The sequence below is a fragment of the Bos indicus genome, chromosome X (assembly GCF_029378745.1).
Source record: "Bos indicus isolate NIAB-ARS_2022 breed Sahiwal x Tharparkar chromosome X, NIAB-ARS_B.indTharparkar_mat_pri_1.0, whole genome shotgun sequence".
Classification (NCBI taxonomy): domain Eukaryota; kingdom Metazoa; phylum Chordata; class Mammalia; order Artiodactyla; family Bovidae; genus Bos; species Bos indicus.
Genome location: NC_091789.1, coordinates 133,189,030 through 133,211,095, shown reverse-complemented (window position 1 = coordinate 133,211,095; position 22,066 = coordinate 133,189,030). Strand labels below are relative to the sequence as shown.

At 37.9% G+C, this 22,066-nt stretch overlaps 1 protein-coding gene across 9 annotated transcripts in view; it reads right to left on the bottom strand.

Annotated features, from left to right (window-relative positions):
* Positions 1-1,817: 1,817 nt before the first annotated feature.
* BCLAF3 (BCLAF1 and THRAP3 family member 3) overlaps positions 1,818-22,066 on the bottom strand; it is a 52,475-nt gene continuing 32,226 nt past the window's right edge. For 6 of the 9 annotated variants that reach the window (XM_070784551.1, XM_070784550.1, XM_070784555.1 and 3 more), the window contains 4 exons: positions 16,822-16,936; positions 14,858-14,950; positions 12,299-12,454; positions 1,818-2,852 (listed from right to left, as the gene is read on the bottom strand). In XM_070784551.1, coding sequence (XP_070640652.1) covers positions 2,823-2,852; positions 12,299-12,454; positions 14,858-14,950; positions 16,822-16,936 — 394 coding nt within the window. In that variant the 3' untranslated portion in view covers positions 1,818-2,822. Of the gene's footprint in view, positions 2,853-3,637; positions 3,667-10,708; positions 10,828-12,298; positions 12,455-14,857; positions 14,951-16,821; positions 16,937-22,066 lie in introns of all 9 variants that reach the window. The other 3 variants (XR_011565344.1, XM_070784554.1, XM_070784556.1) reach the window with 3 other exon arrangements.

Below are 22,066 nucleotides of genomic sequence, written 5' to 3'. Positions count from 1 at the left end.
ATAGGATGAAATATTACTACTTAAAAAAATTGCTTCCTTTTATAAAAATGATACAACATTCATTATATTCAACCAGAATACAGAAAAGCACAGAGTCACTCATAATCCCACCACTTACAAAAATCATCTGAGTTAACAGTGGGTGGCCATGTGTCCTGACCTCTCTCTATCCATGCACAGACAGGACTGATGGTGAAAATTGCTATTTTTAAAAGTTTCAGTTATTTGAATGCTACAGAAAAAAAATTAGAAATGAAACTGAAGGTATTGATGAACTTCTGATAAATACAAGGGCTGCTATGTTCCTAAAAGCACTAAGTCAGTGATTCTCAAACTTGAGCGAGCATCCAAAGCCCCTAGAGGCGTTATTCAGACTGCTGGGCCATCCCCAAGGTTTCTGATCCAGCAGGTTGGCAGTGCAGCCAGGAATCTGCATTTCTAACAAGTTCATGGGTGATGCTGATGTTGTTGGTGGGGAATGATGCTTTGAGAACCACTGCATTAGGTCAAGAAAAAGACTGAAAAACAAGATTTTTTTCTATTTTATATCACAATCTTAGATACCATAACTTGACATGACACCTGCCCATGAAAGATGAGGTGGTTGGTTCTTAGTCTTCATCCCATTTTCCCCCCACACCACCTCACCCCACCCCCACCATGTCCCAACTGATTGATGTACTTTCATTTCTGTCAAGATTTATAACATTAACATTCTATTCTACAACTCTGATTCCTCGGTTTTAAAATCTTAGTTGTGTATTTTATTGGATTCAGAGCTAGTAATAATAACCATTCCTTTAGGCAAGACTTTGTTGGGGAACCTGGTATCCTCTCTTGTCTGGGTTCCCATTAAGTGTCCAGAACTGGTGCTCACTGGACCCAAAGGTGTATCATACTCTGTGGGCTTTGGCTTCCCCAGGCTACTTTGCAACCTGGAGAGTGCCTTGTCCTGGTGAATCTTTCCCCTTTCCCTGAGGTCCTGAGACAGTAGCAAATCCCTCACCTTCCCAAGGATTTTCCTTGAGTCTCCTCCACATGACCTGGTTGCCGCATCAGTCCCTCCATCCATACTGGGGCTCCCTATCACTCCAGTTTCTTTGCTCAGTACTACTCAAGGGCTGGGGGGAGCTGCAAGTCACACCACGCCCTGTTGCACTGACATCTTCCCCGTTTCCTTGCTTGGTTGCTGCTGGAGAATCTGTGGTTGCCAGTTACTGAGTTTGCTAGATAATAGAAAAGGAGAGTTTCTGATCCTGCTTTACTTTTTCCTCCTTCCTTCCACCTGAAACTATCCCCAACCTTTTTCTAAAAACCACTGAAAAATGTAGGGTTTATTGGATAAAATATGGTCCGTATTATGTATCTACATAATAGTTTTTCTAATTGAAAAAATATATCCTCCAAAATATTTATAGTAGTTTTCTAAACGCGGGAGCACCACAATATGTAAGACAAATGCTAACAAGTATGATGGCTGATCTTTTAAAAACTGAAATTTATATTGACTTTACATGTAGATATAAGAAATAATCCAGAGATCCTATGTACGCTTTACCCAGATTTCGCCAACCCATCAGATTTTAAAAGCAGCAAAACCACCAACAGAATAGTGCCTCTTGAGGTCTGTGAAACCAGTAAGAAAGAAATGTGACCAGGAGATGCTCAACCAGGAATGCCAATTTCTCTCTCAACCTTTAGTATATTATGTTTGGTCTTTGTTAAGTACAGAGAAGTGGTTTAAACATCAACAGGTCATACCTAGGGCTGTAATTCTCATATGAAATTAATGTTCTCATAAACTGGCAAGTAATTGCTTCAAGCAGAAGGAGCAATAGTATTTTATTTCATTACAATTAAACATTTGACAAAAATGTAAGTGGGAATGTATATTATTATTAAGCAGAACACAGAAAACAAAGAAACAAGGTATTGAGACTTAAAATATCATTGAAAGTCCCATCGATGTTATCTTACACATTGTAGGTACTCAGTACAACTGAACTGAAAACTTTATAATATGTGCTTGCAAAATGTGTAATGCTGTAGTAAAGTACAATTTCCAAATATGAGATTTTTGTCTGTCAATTTTTTAAAAGCCTTTAAAAATATGATACGCACAAGCTTACCCTGAGGGAAAGTAAGATGGAATATATAGATTATAAAACCTTTATGTATTTTTCACAATAGCATTTTGAAACTGGAAAAGAACAAATAGTTGTGGAAAAAAAATTGAATGAACCAATTACTAAAAATTCAGTGCACTCATAACTACCTGATGGAAAATTTGAAGCACCTTTTTTGCGCTTTCTTATGTCATAATATGAAATGTATGAAGTATATAGACCTCGATCTTCAGAAGCTTAAGAAAACTTCAAGTTGTAAGCCAAAATGTCATCAGAAAAAGAAAAATCTGATATAAAAATTGCTATGTAAGGCCACTGTTTAAAGTTCTTTCATGTACAGACACTATACAATTTATACTTTGTTTTATTTCATAAGCAAAACTTTCAACATAGAAATGTCTGGATATAACTCAATTCTCTATGAAACCATGCTCAGAGAAAAATGCATCAACAAATAATGCCCCTTTGAGACTTTTTGCAAAAGAAGCTGTAGTTAATACAACTTTTAAATTGAATACTGTAATTTAAAAGCAATTGTTAAGTGTAAAAAAGTTGCAGCATTCCACTACAGAAAAATAAAATTATTTTATCAAGAAAGTTACAGTATTAGTGCTTTAGTGCCAATTCTAACTCTTGATAAAAAGATGCTCCCAAATATCGTCCTGTAGTGTCGTTTCCATTTATAACAATTTCCGATTAGATTGCTGGGTCAATGTTGGTATATTCCTATTGAGAGAAAACAGGAGAAATACGGTCTTCAAAAGAATTGTCGGTTCAAACATCTGAGCTAGAATTCTGTTTACACTCCAATTTTCAAAATATTTTAATTAATATATTACCACTTGTACTCAAGATCCCCACAAAGCTATATATATATATATATATATATATATATATATATATATATACACACACATATATACATATATACATATATATATACCCAAAGACAGAAAGTAACAACAAAACACATCAAAGCAGCTATCAAATGGTGTCAGTAGGACAAAGAATATATGGCACTCAATAGGCTAGTATTAGTAAGTTAATGAAAACAGCATTTTGCTACTTAGGTGAGTTTCACTGGGGACATCCCTGACAGAAAAATCAAGACTCTTAAACCTTAGTCTCTCAAAAACAGACCCCAATGTGACACGCACACAACCTTTATCTTTGTCATCATATGGTATCTAATTCTAAAACTAAATGGACTCTTCTAGCTTAACTGATAACAGCAGAGAAAGCCATTAGAGGGGTTAAAGCTTTCTTGCTTTTGGATGGTTACCTACATTGTACGAAGATGTATGGTTTCAATAAACACAGGAAAAGGAATTCACAATAACAATAAGACTATGACTTAACAAATGTGAATTCTATACTGTGATGCTATGCAAAATACTAAATTACCAACCACAAACTGGACACAGGACCATGCAATTAATAAAAGAGCAAAAACGGTAGAATGGCATGTTTTTCTGGGACATTAAAAAACTTATTAATACATATAGCCTTACCTTTTAACTAGGATCTTATATTACTAAAACTGAAAAAAATTTAAAAGTTTATTTATTTTTTGGCACTTATATTTGTATGGAAACGTCTAATTCCAAACAAAAACAGTACTGATAGGAAATTCTTCTATTTTGATTAATGAAATGTTCAAAATACATACATATATATTTTTGTCAACATCATTCCTTTAAATAGAGCCAGAGTTCACTGTATCCTATTTCTTTACTCATTATATAATATAAATAGCATTTACATTGATCTTCAAATAAAATATCTGTTGCCTATTAACAACTTTAAAAATAAACATTAACTGTAATAATTCTGAAAAACTTCAACTTAAACATTTTGTTTGTAAAAATGTGTAATTATTCTGCATCACCTTCACCCCTGACATGGCTTCTTCTACACCCACTCTCAGATTGATCCCTACATTCTTCCAATTATTTGAAAACCTGTGTTAAGTAGAATGCTGAACTAGACATAGGAGTTAGTTAGACCTAGATGAACCACCCTCGTCGAGGTGTTCATAACCTGACACTTGTGTCACTGCAAGTATTTCCTTGTTGGTCTTCCTCCATTTTGCCTCCTCCTGGAACCTGCCCACCAAGCCCTCAGCCTCAGACAGTTTTCTCCTTCTCAGTCTAGGAAGACGTTCTACTGCCACCACCTCATGTCCTCTCTTTTCTACCCAGATTTCCAGGTCCTCTATAATTTGCATACCCCTGTCTCTATCCAACTCTACATTCTACTGACAAAAATGGATCTTTGGCTGTACTGCTTCTAAGTCCTGCTCTCCAAGGCTCAGCTTACAACTTCCCTCCTCGGTAAAGACAGTAGAAATCACAATACTTAGCATATACTCCCTGACCATTTCTAACATCCTGATCTTTTCCACCTCTCTTCAGGCACTTCCACCTGTGGAAACAAGCTCTTCAAAAATGTGGCTGTGCAGAAAAGAGTGAACATAGCATACCTGACTGCTATCCTCTGAAAGGCCTGCTTATAAAGCTGGCCTTTGGCTGGCATCTAAGAACTTACATTTCGGGAAGTTCTCACCATCGATGAGTGCATAAATTGTGCAAACAACATGGTCTATGCTGAACATCTGCTTTCTAGCTCAGAGTCTGGAATGTGGTATGTGCCTGGCAGGGGCTACCTACATGACCACCATTGGGCCCTGAGTCTCTACCGAGATTCCCTGCTTGGCAACATTTCACGCGTGCCCCCAAACAGCTCACTGTTTGGGGTCTCAGGCACATCCTATGTGACTCCACTGGGATGGGACTCTTGAAAACCTGTACCCACTGTCCTCTGAACTTCGTCCGTGCACCACTGTCCTCTGAACTTCGTCCGTGCACCTCTCTGTGCTGACTGTGCCGTGCAGCATTCCGCTGAACATCACAGCTACCAGTGTCACCACAGGCTGCATCCTCTGATTCCTCCTAGTGAATCACTGAACCTGGGGTGGTTCTCGGGACCCCTGACACAACTGCTGCTGTGCACTAACTTTTTAGAGCTATAGAGGTGTATGTGTATGTGTTTCTGTGTGTTGTGATTAGATTCCATTCAACAAGCATTTTAAAAGACAGACTACTATGAAAGGTAGTAGGGGGAGACATGACACTAATGAGGTTCCCTCTATCCTCAAGGAGTTGATCAACTATTTGGGGAAATAGAAAGGTAAGAAGGAACAGTTAGAGACCAAATGAAGCAAGAGCTAAAGAGGGGGCTTTCATAAGACTTTACAGTGGATCTTAAAAGGAAAGAGGGGTTTAATAAGAAAAGAATGGGGATCTGGAGGCAATTTCTAGTCAAGAGAACGGCATGAATAAAGATAAAAATACATGAAACATATTATGCTCCAAAAAACAGAGGGCACATGGGAAAATGTGGTTAGAAAGGCAGCTTAGAGCTGGACCTGGCTAACAAGTCTGGTCTCTTTTTTTTAATAGGCAACAGAATCCTTGGAAGATGTTTGCACAAGAGTGATATGACTCAGGCTGTGTTTTGGGACAATTAACTGTGTTACTAGCAAAGGGACAGAATAAACAAATCACAGGAGGTGAGAGAGCAAGTTGGAGGCTCTAAAGATTCCCCGAAAAGCCCTGGAATACCTAAGAATGCAACACACAGCAAAGGTAGCATTTCTAGTTGGGGAGGGGAGGACAAACTACTCAATAAGCAGTGTTAGAAAAACTGACCATCCATTGGGAAAAAAATTAGATCCTGACCTTATATTGTTTCATAAAGACAAATTCTAAAAGGAACAAGTATTTATATATTGAAAAAATTAACCATAAAACTACTTAAAGGAAACACAGTAAGGTATTTTTTTTATAAGCACAAACATGATATGAAATCTAAAAGATACAGGATTAACCTGATAGATTCATGAAAATTTACCAGGTCGGTAATGTAAAAGCCACCATAAAAGCTAATTCATGTTGATATATGGCAAAACCAATACAATATTGTAAAGTTAAAAAAGAAAATAAAATAAAAAAGAAAAAAAAATTTCACACACACACACACAAGCTGACAAATATAAATAGCAGCAAAATGCGTGACAGGTTAAGGCCCTCAGTAAATCAAAAGCTCCCACAAAGCAGTAAGAAAAAGTACCAACCCTCAACAGAAACACTGGTAGAGCATAGAAATAAGGAAACTGAGGGAAGAAATACAAATGACCAGTAACACATAAAAAATATGTTCACATCATTAGTAACTGAAGAAAGGCATATGAGAACTATTTTCTGCTATTAGACTGACAACGGGTAATAGAGATTAATAATGTGGCGTGCTAGCTAGGCATAGGTAAACAGGCCTTTTCATGTGCTTCTCGTGAAAACAAAAATGAGGAAAAATGAAGCCATGGCAAGATACCAAAATGTCAATGTGCTCAGTTGCTTTACAGAAGAAAAAAACCTGTAAACTATCCCTAAGTCATCAACAGCAACAATGCATCCTGCGCCTGCAATGCAGGAGACCTGGGTTCACTTCCTAGGTGGGGAAGATTCCCTGGAGGAGAAAACAGCTATACCCATTCTGGTATTTTTGCCTGGAGAATTCCATGTGACTGTATATAGTCCATGGGGTCACAAAGAGTGGGACATGACTGAGTGACTTTGACTTTTTTAAGTCATCAACAGAGGCATGGTTAAGTAAGTCAGCAATCATCAAACTGGGGTAACACATACTCTTAGGGGTATATGATGATTTTCCAGGGTGTATGTGCATATAGACAGTTTGGAGGGGATTAATTTCCAGACCTTCAAATGCTCAATGCTTGCTTTCCATAATTAATCTGCCTGTACAATGGGTTAAGGCTGATTCCCTTCCTTTTTATACTAGAAAGATATACTTTTATACTAGAAAGATACACCTTCTTATCCTGAATCTTAGTACTTTGCATTACCTGGGGCCCCTCCCCCAAAAAAGGGGCACCTGGAAATACTGGTGATGGTGTCAAGAAAGTGAATCAACCCTGCTGCTGCTGCTAAGTCACTTCAGTTGTGTCCAACTCTGTGCGACCCCATAGAAGACAGCCCACCAGGCTCCCCTGTCCCTGGGATTCTCCAGGCAAGAACACTGGAGTGAGTTGCCATTTCCTCCTCCAATGCATGAAAGTGAAAAGTGAAAGTGAAGTCACTCAGTTGTGTCCGACTCTTCGCGACCCCATGGACTGCAGTCTACCAGGCTCCTCTGCCCATGGGATTTTCCAGCCAAGAGTACTGGAGTGGGTTGCCATTGCCTTCTCCAGAATCAACCCTAGTAGCTAGTAATAAAGATCATACTTCTGCAAGTCAGATGCTTTCCATTTTTTTTGCCTTATTTTAATTGTAGGAGGACAAAATCAACCTGTCAGTAAAAGAATATTCAAATACTTTTTGATGACAGATCACTAAGTGATTTTCTGGCCTATAATTGAGAGTGAGTCCAAAGAACTGAGTGGCACTGCTATAATAAAAGTCCTTTCATTTCCATCTATACAATCCTATAAACAAGGTTTCTCAGGACTTATATCTACAAAAAGAAAAAATACATTAGAATCGATAATGGAACAATATTATCCTATACACTCTACTAGTAATAAGTAATATTTATCTATGACACACAAACTAATTGAAAAGAGAAATGCATTTCCAATAAAACTTTTGTTTAATCACTACTTAACAAAATCTGTAATATATTTATAATATTGTGATCAACTATATTATTAATTCAATCCAAACTAATAGTCATAGAAATCTATTAATATTATCTGTCAAATTTTATTTGCTGAGCACTAAAAGACTTTCAAAGTTAAAAGTCTATGGGGCAAATGGGATCCAAATTCAAGGTAAAAAAAAGTCTGCGTATTTTAAAAAATGGATGCTAGTTATCGAATTCCTGTGGTGTGCAGGTTCACCAAAGAGATTTAAAATGATGATGTAACAATTTTACTTAAGATTCTCTATTTATAATATGCCATAAATTATATCCTATATAACAAATTAAAATTATGATAAAAACGTATTAGATACCAACCTAAAAATGTACAGGGAGGTAGATAATTTTTTGTACTTTTAGGGTATGTAAGCAAAAGAAGTTTGAAAAACACTGAAATAAATAAGACATCCACAGAGTGGAGTGACATGCAGTGAATTGGAACAATAGATGAGTTAAATAGGAATACCTGGGACAATTGTAATCAAAGAATTAGGAGGGTGAGGAGGACAAGTTTCTAGCCTGGCTGGCTAGCTGTGAGAGCTACGGACCCTGAGGAGAAATCAGTGGTCTGGGGAGAAGAGCAAGTGTGATTTTACTTTTAACATCTTGAGATATAACTCACATACCATATAGTTCACCCATTTAAAAATACAATCAATGGTTTTTAGTGTATTCACAGAGTTGTGCAACCATCACAATCATTACTTCTTTTGTGCCCCAGCATCCTTCAACTCGAGGGATACAGCAGGAGCATAATAGGTTCTTGTTGATTCATCTGATCTTGGTTCCTGCTCTTTGTACCTCATGACCCCTGTGTTTTTTTCCAACCCCAAAAGCCATGAATCCCAGTCTCTAGCTTCCTCCCCACAGTGTTTCTTTCTGCTCTCTCCTTCCCCTCTTCCTATCCACTTTCAGAAGAGCTCTGGTAGGCACTGAGCTGACAGGTACCTGGGGACTCCTGGAGTCTAGGACGCTGAGGAGCTGCATGTTTTCCTGACCAAATGCAGTTTTTCAGAGGCAATGTTCCCAGAGGGGGCTTCATGAATTCTGAATAGCTTCTCCGTCCTAGTCTGGTACATAGTCAGACAGACCCTCAAGAGTTTCTGGAAACTTTCTATGATGAGCAGAGAATATTTCATGGGGGCACTTATGAATGACAGTGGATAAAAGTCTCTTTCCAGGGGGTAACAGACACTTCTCCTATCTCCTCATCTTCTAGCCTAAGCACAGAATCCAAGATGAAGGAAACATAATAAAATGGAATTTGGGTGCCAGAATTGGGTTAATATGACAAGTGCATGATGAATGAGGAGGAACCGTTTTAGTTTTGCATGTTCCTAACACTGCCTTGGAATCTTACTACTTTGTAGGCAGCTAGGAAGCTAAAGTAGTTTAGGGAAGCCATGACAGTTCTGGTAAATGGACAAAATATATTAGGAGCACATCAAGGATCTCCCCTACTCCTCCCTGAAACTGTTTGGTACTGGACACAAGAAGCACATGTCTGATGGCACAGTAACCAGACTGTACTACAGATGAACATGATAAGAACGTCAAGCTATGAATGATCAGCCTCGACAATTCAACATGGTCGGAAAGTGAGAAATCCAGACAAGATCACTGTAAACCTTCCTGGTGGACTTTGAGGCATATGTGAACACATTGGATCATATCTAATTTCAGAATCAAGAAGCTCCAGGACACCTAGATTAATTAATTAACCAAGCATCCTTAACCTAGCTGGTGGTCTAATAATGAAAATAATGAACTGCTTAGTAGGTCAAAAAAGCCAAAGCAGGGTACAGATGCTGCCTGGACTAAGGTTTCTCTCCAGGGCAGGAGCTTCAAAGTCCGCCCCCCTCACCCCCAATGCTAAAGCTTGGGATGAAGCAACACTGGAAGAAACCAAAGACTCCAGGACTTCACTTTTTTTCTGTAGGGCATGAAAGTCAAGGTAAAATAGAAGACTAGGTCTAAACTACCAGTTGGTACTATGGAGTGGGATTCTAGAGTAGCACTATACTACTGGGACATCCCTAAGGCGAAGTTAGTCTTAAGTACCTTAGTTCAGACCCTGACAGAAACAGAGCAGTTTGTGATGCCTCATTCCTTTCCCTAAAGTTCAGGAGAGTGTGGAGCCCAACTGTCAAGAAGGATGCTAATAGTAGGGTGCTTGATTTCATGCCATGCTCAGAGAGGTGGATGTAAGTTCAAACAAAAATCGATACAAAGTCTGGCTATGACTTGCAGGCATTGACAGTAGCCAGGCTAGAAAAGCTCATGTCAAAGTAGCTACTAAACAAACATCTTTGAAGTAGTATGCAGAATGGTAGGCCCGAGAAAAAGAGTAGTAGACACTGTTTTATTAAAAAATCTAGTGTATGGGGACAACTTCTAAAGCACTCAGTTGGCAGTGAAATGCAAGAAGAAGGTAAAGCCACGATCTGCCTGAGACCCTAACTACAACCGCTATATCCTAGATAATACAAAAAGCCTAAGACCTAGAGATTGGAGACCCATAGCAGGTTGTGGCTCTTTCCAGGACAAACTTGTTATGTCCTAAGATGAAGGCTTGATATCTGGTTTCTACAGGCTATTAAGTAAAGCTGGCAGGCAATGTGGTCTGGAAGAACAGGGTGGCCAGCAGGAGTGAAACAAGCTGAGGCAAAGAAAAGGATGAGGAAATGGGGCAAGTTCACTGAGCATACAGACACTGCAGGCTGAGGCAAACAGTCAAGTGAGCACTCAGGAGCCCAAAATCATCTAAAAAACACAGGTAAAAATGGAGCTAATTGAAGCTAACACTCAAAGTTCTGCACAGAGCTAACAAAAGACAAACACATGCTATGTACATGAAACCCAACCTTGCAATTGAGGAAAAGGCTTGCCTCAGCCTTCCTTCTCGAGTGGGGATCAATGACCAGCTTCCCTGAGAATAGCCAGGCTGCCACCTTTGACTGGGGACGCATGCCTAGAAGATCTGCTGCAAAGAAACTTGTCACATGAGACAGGAAGAGAAGCAGCACCTTGATCCAACATATGGGAAGTGTATGAAAGGGGAAAATGACTTCAGTCACTCTCACATTTTTAAACAAGAGACAGCTTTCATAACACTAAGAGTGACAGACATAGTGAAATTAAAAACTTCTTTTAAGGTTGTCAGTTAAAATTGAAGGGTGGGAGAAGTTACAGAAGATATTCTATTCAACTCGAAAACTTCAATAAAAAAACAATTGTTAACTCCATTCTACTGGTCTACTTATTTTGAAAAATAAGTTTTACTAAAATCACTAAGTAAGCTCAGTGTAAAGGCTTTACCAGCATGAATATTTATGGGAACACTGAAGGTTAGAAAATTTATAAAGCTACAACTAGATTATTTGATAGTAACATTAGATATACATCTACTTCTCAAAAGAAAATATTAGCCCCAAATAATTAACAAAAATGAGTCAAAAATTGACAAACATGCCTCACATAACAGTAAAATGCTATTGTTCTCATTTCAAATATTTGCAAAAGTTATTTTTATATTGGGCACCCCACTCCAGTACTCTTGCCTGGAAAATCCCATGGACAGAGGAGCCTGGTAGGCTGCAGTCCATGGGGTCGTGAAGAGTTGGACAAGACTTAGCGACTTCACTTTCACTTTTCACTTTCATGCATTGGAGAAGGAAATGGCAACCCACTCCAGTGTTCTTGCCTGGAGAATCCCAGGGATGGGGGAGCCTAGCGGGCTGCCGTCTATGGGGTCACACAGAGTCGGACACGACTGAAGCGACTTAGCAGCAGCAGCATGCTGCATTTTCAAATGCCAACATGGCAAGTTTAAATAAAATCAATCCACAACTAAAGAGTACACAATCCAAATCATCAAGTAGTGAAACTTTTTATTAATAGTAAGAGTTAGCATATAGTAATGATGGTTGCACAGTGCTGTGAATATAAGTAGTGCCACTGAATTGTATAAAAATGGTTAAAATGGCAAATTTTGTTATATGTATTTTATCACAAAAAACAAATGAATGGGGAAAAAAGAAAAGTTAGTGTATTTTGTAATTATGTGCCATTTTTATGTAGTCAATTCAATATTTTTTGGTACTTAGAAAATTTACATTGTATTAGGCTAAAATGATTCAGACACTAAGTCTTTACCCAAATTTCCATTTCAAAGATTAACCATAGGACAGAAATTCTAAACTGTTCAAACAGCTGGCATATTTAAAGTATTTGAGGTATAACAGCCAAGGCATTTTAAAATTAAGTGGTCTCACAAATCTTTTACCATTATTCCTTTAAGTTTTTCTTCAACTATCATGCAATAAAAACTTTGATATGTAGGCTGCTTCTTAGGTCAAAATTTAATTTAAAAACCTGAATTTATCTATTAAACATAGATACTTTAGGAGTTCTAAAGTCACTCAACATTTTTAAATGATAATAATCCAACTAACCTTTTTTCCCCTCAGTAATCTTTCTCTGAATTTATTAGTGACAAATCCCCTTGGACCAGCGAACCGTAAACGCTGATATTTAGCCTGAATGTACAAGCTCTTCTGTACTAGGTCTGATTTATGTTGGAAATGAAATCTGCCACCTCTAAAGTTGGTCTGTAAAGGAAAAAAATAATTAAATGTTAAAACTACAGCTTCCAAATCTACTTTGTTAGTATAAGAAAGGGCAAAAGGTCTGGAACTTTGGCTGCCCTTAATTCTAGGTATTACAGGTATTTAAAGGGAAAAGGTTAATGATAGTAATAAAGTATGTTTTCCTCAAATTAGCTTCTTAGTTCATTTTGTAGTAATAATTTAAAAAATATTTTATATAAAATGAATATTTTAAACTACTAAGTTAAATTTTTAAATTCTTGAAATTTATCATACTAAGAAAAACACAACTTTAAAAACTTCAGAATTATTGTTCTGATTCATAGTGAAATATATCAAATCCCAAATGGGTGGAGGAAGTATCAACATCTATTTGAGAATCAAAAACTCTTCTTAACTTTATCCTTGTCAGTAATTTTGAGTCAATCTTTCTTTACCATAAAAATCCCACTACTGCACATATTTCCAAGATAAGAGCTATACTTAACAAGACATTTCCTGGCCTGTATACTGTCCAGTATTACAACAGACATAGAGGACAATGAGTATTTGTATGTCTCATGTGGGAAATATACAACTGGTATCTTACAAAGGAGTAATTTTTAAAACTAAGTAGATTCCTCTTTCTGTGATGATTTCACAAATGGGTACATTATGCATAATGAAGAATAGTTTATTAAAAAGTATTTATACCAGGCCTATTATTTTTTTAAGGCTACAAACAATTTCAGGTGAAACAGAATTATAACTTGATACATCAGAGCTAATCTTGTGATTTACATTCCCATTTTTACATATCTAATAAGGTAATTACTATCTGACTCTGAATTAGTCCAATTTATGTAAAAAGTAAATTTTAATGAAATAGCTCCTTTTCTTAGGAAGGATTATTTCATCTCCTTTTAATGTTAAAGAATTTTCCCTTAAGGAGAATGGATAACAGGAAATAGATCTTACAAGTCTTAAAAGAATTACTACAATCAAGTACATATTACCAATGAGAAGTGCAACATGTAGGAAACACTTAAATCTGAAAGTCTTCCTACACTGTCTCTGAGTTATGCAGACATTACATTTTTAGTTTTATACCTCATTGCTCAACAGATTAAAAGATGGTATGAAACATGTTTATATATTCTATGGTCCTAGCTATTATCTTTTAATATTTATTTATTTGGCTGTGCTGGGTCTTAGTCGCAGCATATGGGATCTTCACTCTTTGTTGCTGGCAAGCAGGTTCTTTTAATTATGGCATGTGGGATCTTTTTAGTTGCAGCATGCGGAATCTTTAGTTGTGGCATGAGAACTCTTAGTTGCAGCATGTGGGATCTAGGTCCCTGACCAGGGATTGAACTCGGGTCCCCTGCATTGGGAGCATGGAGTCTTAGCCACTAGGCCACCAGTGAAGTCCCCTATTTTTTATTTTTGAAAACCTAATGTCACACATGCTTTTAGGTACATGAACCATTAGTTAAAAATTTTATCTAGGCAATGGCTACAAATTGTGTTACTCCCACTGAAAAAAATTTTTTGACATCTAGAAATTTTGACTTAGGAAGCCAAGGTATTAACAGAAGATCACTCAAGTACACTCCTAGTCTATGGTCTGGAGATCATTTATATTACCTTTCTGGTCATACTAACTTCCTCCTAGTGAGCTAACTACTCTAGCCAAACTGCCTGCTACTTTCACCAAAAAAACCTCAGGTTCTTTTCTTTTTCAGGGGAGGGGAAAGAGACACTGTTGAGTGGAAAAAATATGAAAAAAGGATTTATCAAAATTCAGTCAAAATGGATTTTAAAAGCACCCCAACTTCTGAAAGCAAGGAGAGAGAAATATAATACTTTGCACTGTAATTCTTATTCCATGTTTGAGGCATGAATTGTTCTAGAAAAACAAACATGTCAGTTGATTAAAAGTAACACTGACATCAGACATAGCTGTACAAGTAATTGTAATGTGATGAAATATGTTTTAACAAAGCATGTGGGACCAGAGACTTTCTCTGATGATCTGGAAGACCTGTGAGGGTTGTATGTCTAAGGGCAAGGTTTCTTAATCGGTGAATCCTGGAGAAGGTTCTATAACTACGCGATTACATCTTAGAGGTAAAGGGGCAGGATCTTGTCTGCCTCTCCACCTGGAGCCACTCCATCTAGATCTGTTTTATGTATTTGAGTTTCCATATAATATTTGAAAAAGGGTTCCACTGGTAAAATATATTTGAAAATCAAATTCTGAGGAAAGGGGTCATCATTAAACTGATTACAGTTAACTATAATCCAGAAATACTAAAGCTATTACTTCAAAAATCACATAAAGAGCTTTTAATTTACTAACACTTAGAACATTATGTTCTAAAGCAAAAACCTAAAGCAGGAATTAGATGGAAAATAGCACTCTACCTTAAAAGGTCTTCTAAAGCCTCTTGTATTTTGATTGTTTTCCTCAACAAATGGTCTGTGAGTAATGACATCTTTTCTCTGCATAGGATCACTCTGCATGAAAAAAGTTATTAGTATGGGTTAATATATTTTAAATTTTATTTTTAAAAGTTCAACATTCAAAAAATACACAATTTTTTTTTTGGCTGTGCCCCATGGCATGTGAGATCTTAGTTCCCTGACCAGGGATCGAACCCGCACCCCCCTACACTGGAAGTGCAGTCTTAATCACTGGACAGCCAGGAAGGCCCCCAAAATATACATTTTTAAATGCATGGGATTAAAAACACAGAACATGTAGCTTAGCTGTATGAACATACACACATCTTCCTTCATGTAACCTATGCTAGTTTGTGAAGGACTAGTTTAATTCATGAATGTGAGAATCGTTAACAAAATACACACTTTTGCATTAACACAGTCTGTGACTTTTAGAAAAGGGGACTGTAAATCTAGTATTTACTCAAGGCACCCAGAAGAGAAACAAACTCAGGAATTGCTAAAGTTCCCACTGACCAAGAACATAAATTCTCAATGTTGTACGAGGCAGGTGTTGCTGACTCAGGCTCCTGCTTTAAGTAGATGCTCCTGCCATGACTAAGAAAGTATCAGAAAGCAGAGTGTGTGTGTGTGTGTGTGTGTGTGTGTGATTTTTATATTCTCTATTTTTCCACTTATTATCAATACATTTTTTGTTTTATTTTAGGAGTTGCTTTAATGTTTATAGTTGTTGTTGTTTAGTCACTGAGTTGTGTCTGACTCTTTCGCAACACCATGGACTGTAGCCTACCAGATTCCTCTGTCCATGGGATTTCCCAGGCAAGAATACTAGAGTGGTTGCCATTTCCCTCTCCAGAAGGCAGAGTATTAAGACTGTAACTACAAAGAACCTGAAGCCTTTGATGGTAACATAGAAGATGGGCCCATTCTGAAGATGGATTTCTTTTTCCAAAATCAATACCTTATAACCTTCTATTTATTCCATTTGCTATGGAGTCTACTTTTCACAAATTTTCCTCTTTCACATCTTTATTTCTCTCCCCAGTTCAAGAAAAGTCATATAAAATCCTTTTCCTAGTAGTCATCTTGAGTTTATACTAAGTCTATATATTTGAATAAGTGCAAAAAGACACATGTAATGAGATGAGACTGTGGGGGACCTTGAGAGGGAGGAGGCGTATTCTGTACATGAAGGGACCAGTGGGAAGACTGTATCAGGCGGCTTCTGATGAGGCTCTAAATCATCCCCACAGTCCAGTATCCAGGCCCCTATGCTACTGCCTTTGAATATGGGCTCTGTCTAGTGACTTGCTTCTTACAAATGGAGTATGGTCAAAGTGATGGGATATCACTTCTGAGATTAGGTTACAAATAGACACTGCTTCCATCTTTCTAGCTGTCACCTGCTTGCTCTTATGGAAGGCAGCTGCCATTCTGTGAGGTGCCCTTTGAAAAAGCATATCTTTAAAAACAGAAAGTAGATTAGTTGTTAGCTGGGGGTGGGAACAAGGAATAAATAAACAGGCTTGAGGGATCTAATGAGGGTGATGAAAATGTTCTAAAACTGGATTATGGTGATGGCACACATATTGGTAAATTAATAAAAGATCATTAAATTGTATACCTTCCCTGGGTGAATTTAATGGTATGTAAAATAAGCCTTAATAAAATTGTTACAAAAAATTTAAGAAACCTAGTTCTATAATACATGCAGTAAAATCCTGCTAAATCAAATGAGATGATCATTTCTTTGGTCATAATAACTATAAGCCTTAACAGAATCTTAACACTGAACAACAGAATCATAACACTTATTAATAAACAATTACAAACATGAAAAACATTGGTGGTCCATGTACCTAAAGATACATGTGAGAAGGAAAATGGAACATACAAAAATAAAAAAGTTGGGAATACAATCTTACTGAGCAAGGTTTCTGAATAAATTTTCTAAAATTTGATTTTTCAAAAGATGTAGGTTTTTGGAATTCATCAACATGAGTATCCTTCGACCTTGAAAAACTGGAATGCTGATCACTCCTAATAAAATGAAAGAGAAAATAAGAATCTTTTATTAGTTTATGTTTATCCAACAAATAAACAAGAGAAATCAAATTACACCCTTCGGAAACAAACCAGCACGACAGTAAAAAACAACAACAACAACAAAAAAACCTCAATTATTTATCACTACTAAAATTACAAATAATAGTTACGAGGGCTAAACCCCTCATTTCTTCATTTTTCTATGAACATTATTTAGCCAAGTTGGAAGTTAGCAACAGGGGAAAATAGTATTCTGAGGACCAGGGTTCTTAATTTGGAATCCAAGGACAGGCTTCCTAGGGCTGGAACTCTTGAAATCATACACAGACTGTATGTTTTCTGAGGGAAGATAGTCACAGCTCTTGAGCCTTTGGCAGCAGTGGACAGCCCCCCCCTGGGCCAACAGACTCAGTGGCTAAAGTTCCAGAGAAGAGGCGGGTGAGCAACTTGGGCCTTCTCACTGGTAGAGCTGCGGCCTCTGTACTCTGGCTCCCCTCTCCTTTTGAAGTGAGTTCTGGAGGCTCCCAAGGGTTATTCCTGACCAGCTCTACCCAGGAGGGAGGTCCTTCCCTGGCTTCTCCTCTGACCCTGCCTCATTCCCAGAGCCTTCAAGGGGTTCTCTTTCTGTCACATCCTGCCTCTCCCACAGTGCTCCTCAGACCCTTCCTGCTCTGTGGCAAACAGAGAGCTCACAGCCTCGGCCTCACTGCAGCTCTGCTACAGGACCCCACTGACACAAGGACAAAATCCACACTTCCCTCACTGACCACCAAGGCCCTTCCGGTCACACCCTTGCTGCCTCGGCCAGCTGCTTCATCCTAACCTCCCCAACACCCACACCAAACTGTGGGAACATCAGCTCCACGCGGCCCCTGGAACACACCACAAAATCATCTGCCTCTACACACTGGCCCATCCGGTTCCTCTGCTGCAATTTCCTTCCAACTCAGATCAAACTCAAGAGTGAGCCCCACTTGAACCTGTTCCAAGAAGGCTTTCCCAGTCCCCTCTGCAGTGGACTAGGGGTCCCTGCTCTGTGCACATACAGCACTTTGGGGTCTTCACAAGTATCATTTGTGTTTGTAACTACTGATGTACAATTTCTTCAGAGGAGACACTGCCAATAGCTTGTTTTATAGTCCCAGCTCTGATCCTGGAACCTGACATGAAATAGCCACATAGGATTTTTGAAAATGTCAAGAAACCTTATATTCTGTCAAAATGCTCACGATATGATAGTAAGTCAAGAGCAAGGGGCGAAGTAAAATACTGAGGATAATTTCACTTATTTAAAATATACATGTATATGCCCAGAAAAAAAATGACAGGAAATGTACTAAATATTAACAGTAATCATACCTGTACTACTACTACTACTTTAAACAAAACAATGGACTTTAAAAAATCCTCTTTACAAAGCATGTATGTGATAAAGGGGTATTACCCAGAATATAAAAAGAATTTACTCCTCAATAATAAAAATACGATAATCCAGTTTAGAGATGGGCTGCTGCTGCTAAGTCACTTCAGTCGTGTCCGACTCTGTGTGACCCCATAGACGGCAGCCCACCAGGCTCCCCCATCCCTGGGATTCTCCAGGCAAGAACACTGGAGTGGGTTGCCATTTCCTTCTCCAATGCATGAAAGTGAAAAGTGAAAGTGAAGTCGCTCAGTCGTGTCCGACCCTCAGTGACCCCATGGACTGCAGCCTACCAGGCTCCTCTGTCCATGGGATTTTCCAGGCAAGAGTACTGGAGTGGGGTGCCACTGCCTTCTCCGTTAGAGATGGGCAAAGGATTTGAATAGATATTTCTTCAAAGAAGACACACACAAAAGCACGTGAAAAAAATGTTTGACAACATTAGTCATCAGGGAAATGCAAGTCGAAACCACAAGTACTACCTAAAACCCACTAGGATGGCTATAATCAAAAATATGATAATACCAATCTTCACAGCAGCATGGTTTACAATAGCCAAAAGACAGACACATGTTCATCAAAAAATAAAATGTGGCATATCCATACAATGGAATATTATCCAGCCTTATAAAGGAATAAATTATTTTAATGAAATACTGGCACATGATACAACATGGATGAAAACATTATGCCATGTGAAATAAGTCAGACTGAAAGGTAAAATTATTGCATGATTCTATTTATATATGTATGAAGTATTCAAAATAGGCACATTCATAGCGATGTCAATACAGGCATGAGGGGCTAGGAGTTGGGGGGATAGGGTGTCACTGTTTAATTTGTATTGAGTTTCTGTTGGAGAAGATTAAAAAGTTCTGGAGGTGTTGGCTGCACAACACTGTGAATGTACTTAATTCCAATGAATCTTATACTTAAAACAGTCAAAATTCAGTGTTCTAAGTCAGTGCTCAGAACAGTGACTAGAACATAGACATTAATATATAAATATTTGTTGAATATATGCATAAAAGATCTTTACAAAGTTAACTCTAGTTCAGTAGATACAGACTGTTACAATAGCAAAAATAAAAACTGATGTTTTCTAAAACCCGCCTAGATAAAAAGAAAATCTAGGCAGTTTGATGTTCTCTTGAAGTCTACTGATAATATTTAGAAGCTGCATTATCACACACATACCACGCCCCTCTAACACAGCACCTCAGTGACACTGTAGGGAACTTATTAATGCTGGTGACAAGTGGGAGAAATAGTGTGTCAGGAGGAGACATAGAGACTTTAGGGTAAGAAGCCAGTTGGAAGTAGGAAAAGACAGAGAACACCAGGGTCTTAGAGATGAGACAGAATGCCCTGATGTGAGGCTTGCTTGGGAAAGACTTTAAGGTATCAGGGAATAAAAAGTGATCCAGATCTAAATGCATTATGATTTCAGTGTCTCTGTCCTGTCTACACCTTTGGAAAATCTTTCATTCAACAAATATGAACTGAGCCCAGGGCAGTGGGGATACAGTGGTGAGCAAACACAGACACAGAGCCTACATACAACTTTTAAGGGAAAAAAAAACTGCATAGGAGAGAAACAGTTATATCCTATGACTTATAATTTTGTAATATTTCATTTCTTCTAAATTTCTATGGAAACCTATACACTGACTTGATTAAAAAGGTTTATAGAAAAATATTAGTGAGGTCAATTTCAATAAACTGAATTTCTATAAAAGGATAAAATAAAAAGTTTTTCTTATGTTAACAAGGAAATTGAATTAGGATAAAATGAGAGATTAAAGGTTCTATATTATCTTATTTAAAAGATGAACAATAACAGCTGTTGGTGAGGATGTATTGAAAATGGAACCCTCACACCTTGATAGTGAGAATGTAAAATGGTGCACCCACTATGGAAATAGACTGGCAGTTCATCAAAAAGTTAAACACAGTAATGATATGAACCAGCAAATCCAATCCCAGGTATATACAGAAGTGAAAACCTATGTCCACACTAAAACTTGCATACAAATGTTCCAGCCCCGTAATTTACAAAAGTCAGAAAGCGGAAACAATCCAAATAATCATCAACCAGTGAATGGATAAACATGTGGTGAATACATACAATGGAACATTACTCAGCCAGAAAAGGATTATTTATGCTCAATGTGTGTGTGTGTGTGTGTGTGTGTGTGTGTGTGTTCAGTCACTTCAGTTGTGTCCGACTCTTTTGTGACCCTATGGACGATAGCCTGCCAGGCTCCTCTGTCCATGGAATTCTCCAGGCAAGAATACTGGAGTGGGTTACCATGCCCTCCTCCAGGGGATTTTTCCAACCCAGGGATCAAACCTGCGGCTCCTGCACTGCAGGTGGATTCTTTACCACTGAGTCACCAGGGAAGTCCACGCTCAACATGGAGAAACATAAAAAACATTGTACTACATGAAAGAAGCCAGTCACAAAAGGACACATATTATATAACTGCAATTATGTCAAGAATAGGCAAATCCATACACACAGAAAGTAGATTAGTGGCTGTCAGGGGCTGGAAGGACAAAGAAATAGGGAGTGACAACTAATTGTACAGGGTTTCTTCTGGGGGTGATGAAAATGTTTTGAAATTAGATAGTGGTGACAGTTGCACAACTTTGTGATTATACTAAAAAGTACTGAATTGTTCACTTTGAAAGGGTGACTTTTATGGTAAGTAATATCTAAAAAAAAATTCTCATGGCTCCACCAAGACACACTAGCCATCTAATACAAATAAAACAGCTCAACAGATCCAGCAAAAGACAACTTGCCAGAAGACATTTTTGCACACAATGCTATCCTCAAAGCTAACATTAATAATACTTAATGCTGACTAACTACTCTGCAGCTTACATGCATCACTTTACTTCATCTTCACCACCACCATGAGGTAAGTATAATTCTTATCTCTATTTTACAGCTTAAGAAAACAGAGATTAAGTAACTTGTCCAAGGTGAGTCACACAGCTAGGTTATCTACAAAGCCAGGTATTGAACTCAGGTAAAACTCCATTGCTCAAGTTCTTCATTACCTCAAAGGATAAAGATATATTCTAAAGCCTCACATGGTCTTTATAGTACGTTGATTATCTAAAATCTGTTTTAAAACCCTTTTTTCTTGGTACCCTGAGTTTCTTGCACTTGCTGAGTCAAGAATAGCATGACAGAGCTTGTGTCACTAAAGAGCAGTCATGCCATGTCATATAGGAAACGGGAGATCACCCACCAAGAGACAAGATTTTAACTATTTTATTTTCAATTATTTCATATGCCTCAACATGCAGTTTTGCTATCTTTTAATTAATCCCAAACTTACTGTCAGTATCAATTCCAGTTTTAAACAAGCTCTAGTATCTTGACCTAGTTACCCATAGACATGACTTAAAAGTCTAGTCAAATATATTAATTTTTGAAACTAAGGACTGTGGAAATAGAATTAGCACCAGCCTTTTCTATTCACACATTCCCACTTTCTGGGAGATCTAAATAACTTAAGGACCCTTGAGTGAACTGGAAATTTTGTCCTGTTCAATTACACCACATAATCATATGGGGTCCCAGAGTTGCCATGAGTTCTACATAGTTTTCAGAACTAGAGATTAACTGCGACCACTCTAGAACACTCAGAAGCCCTAAAAAGAGGTACAGGGTGGGGAACGAAAAACAA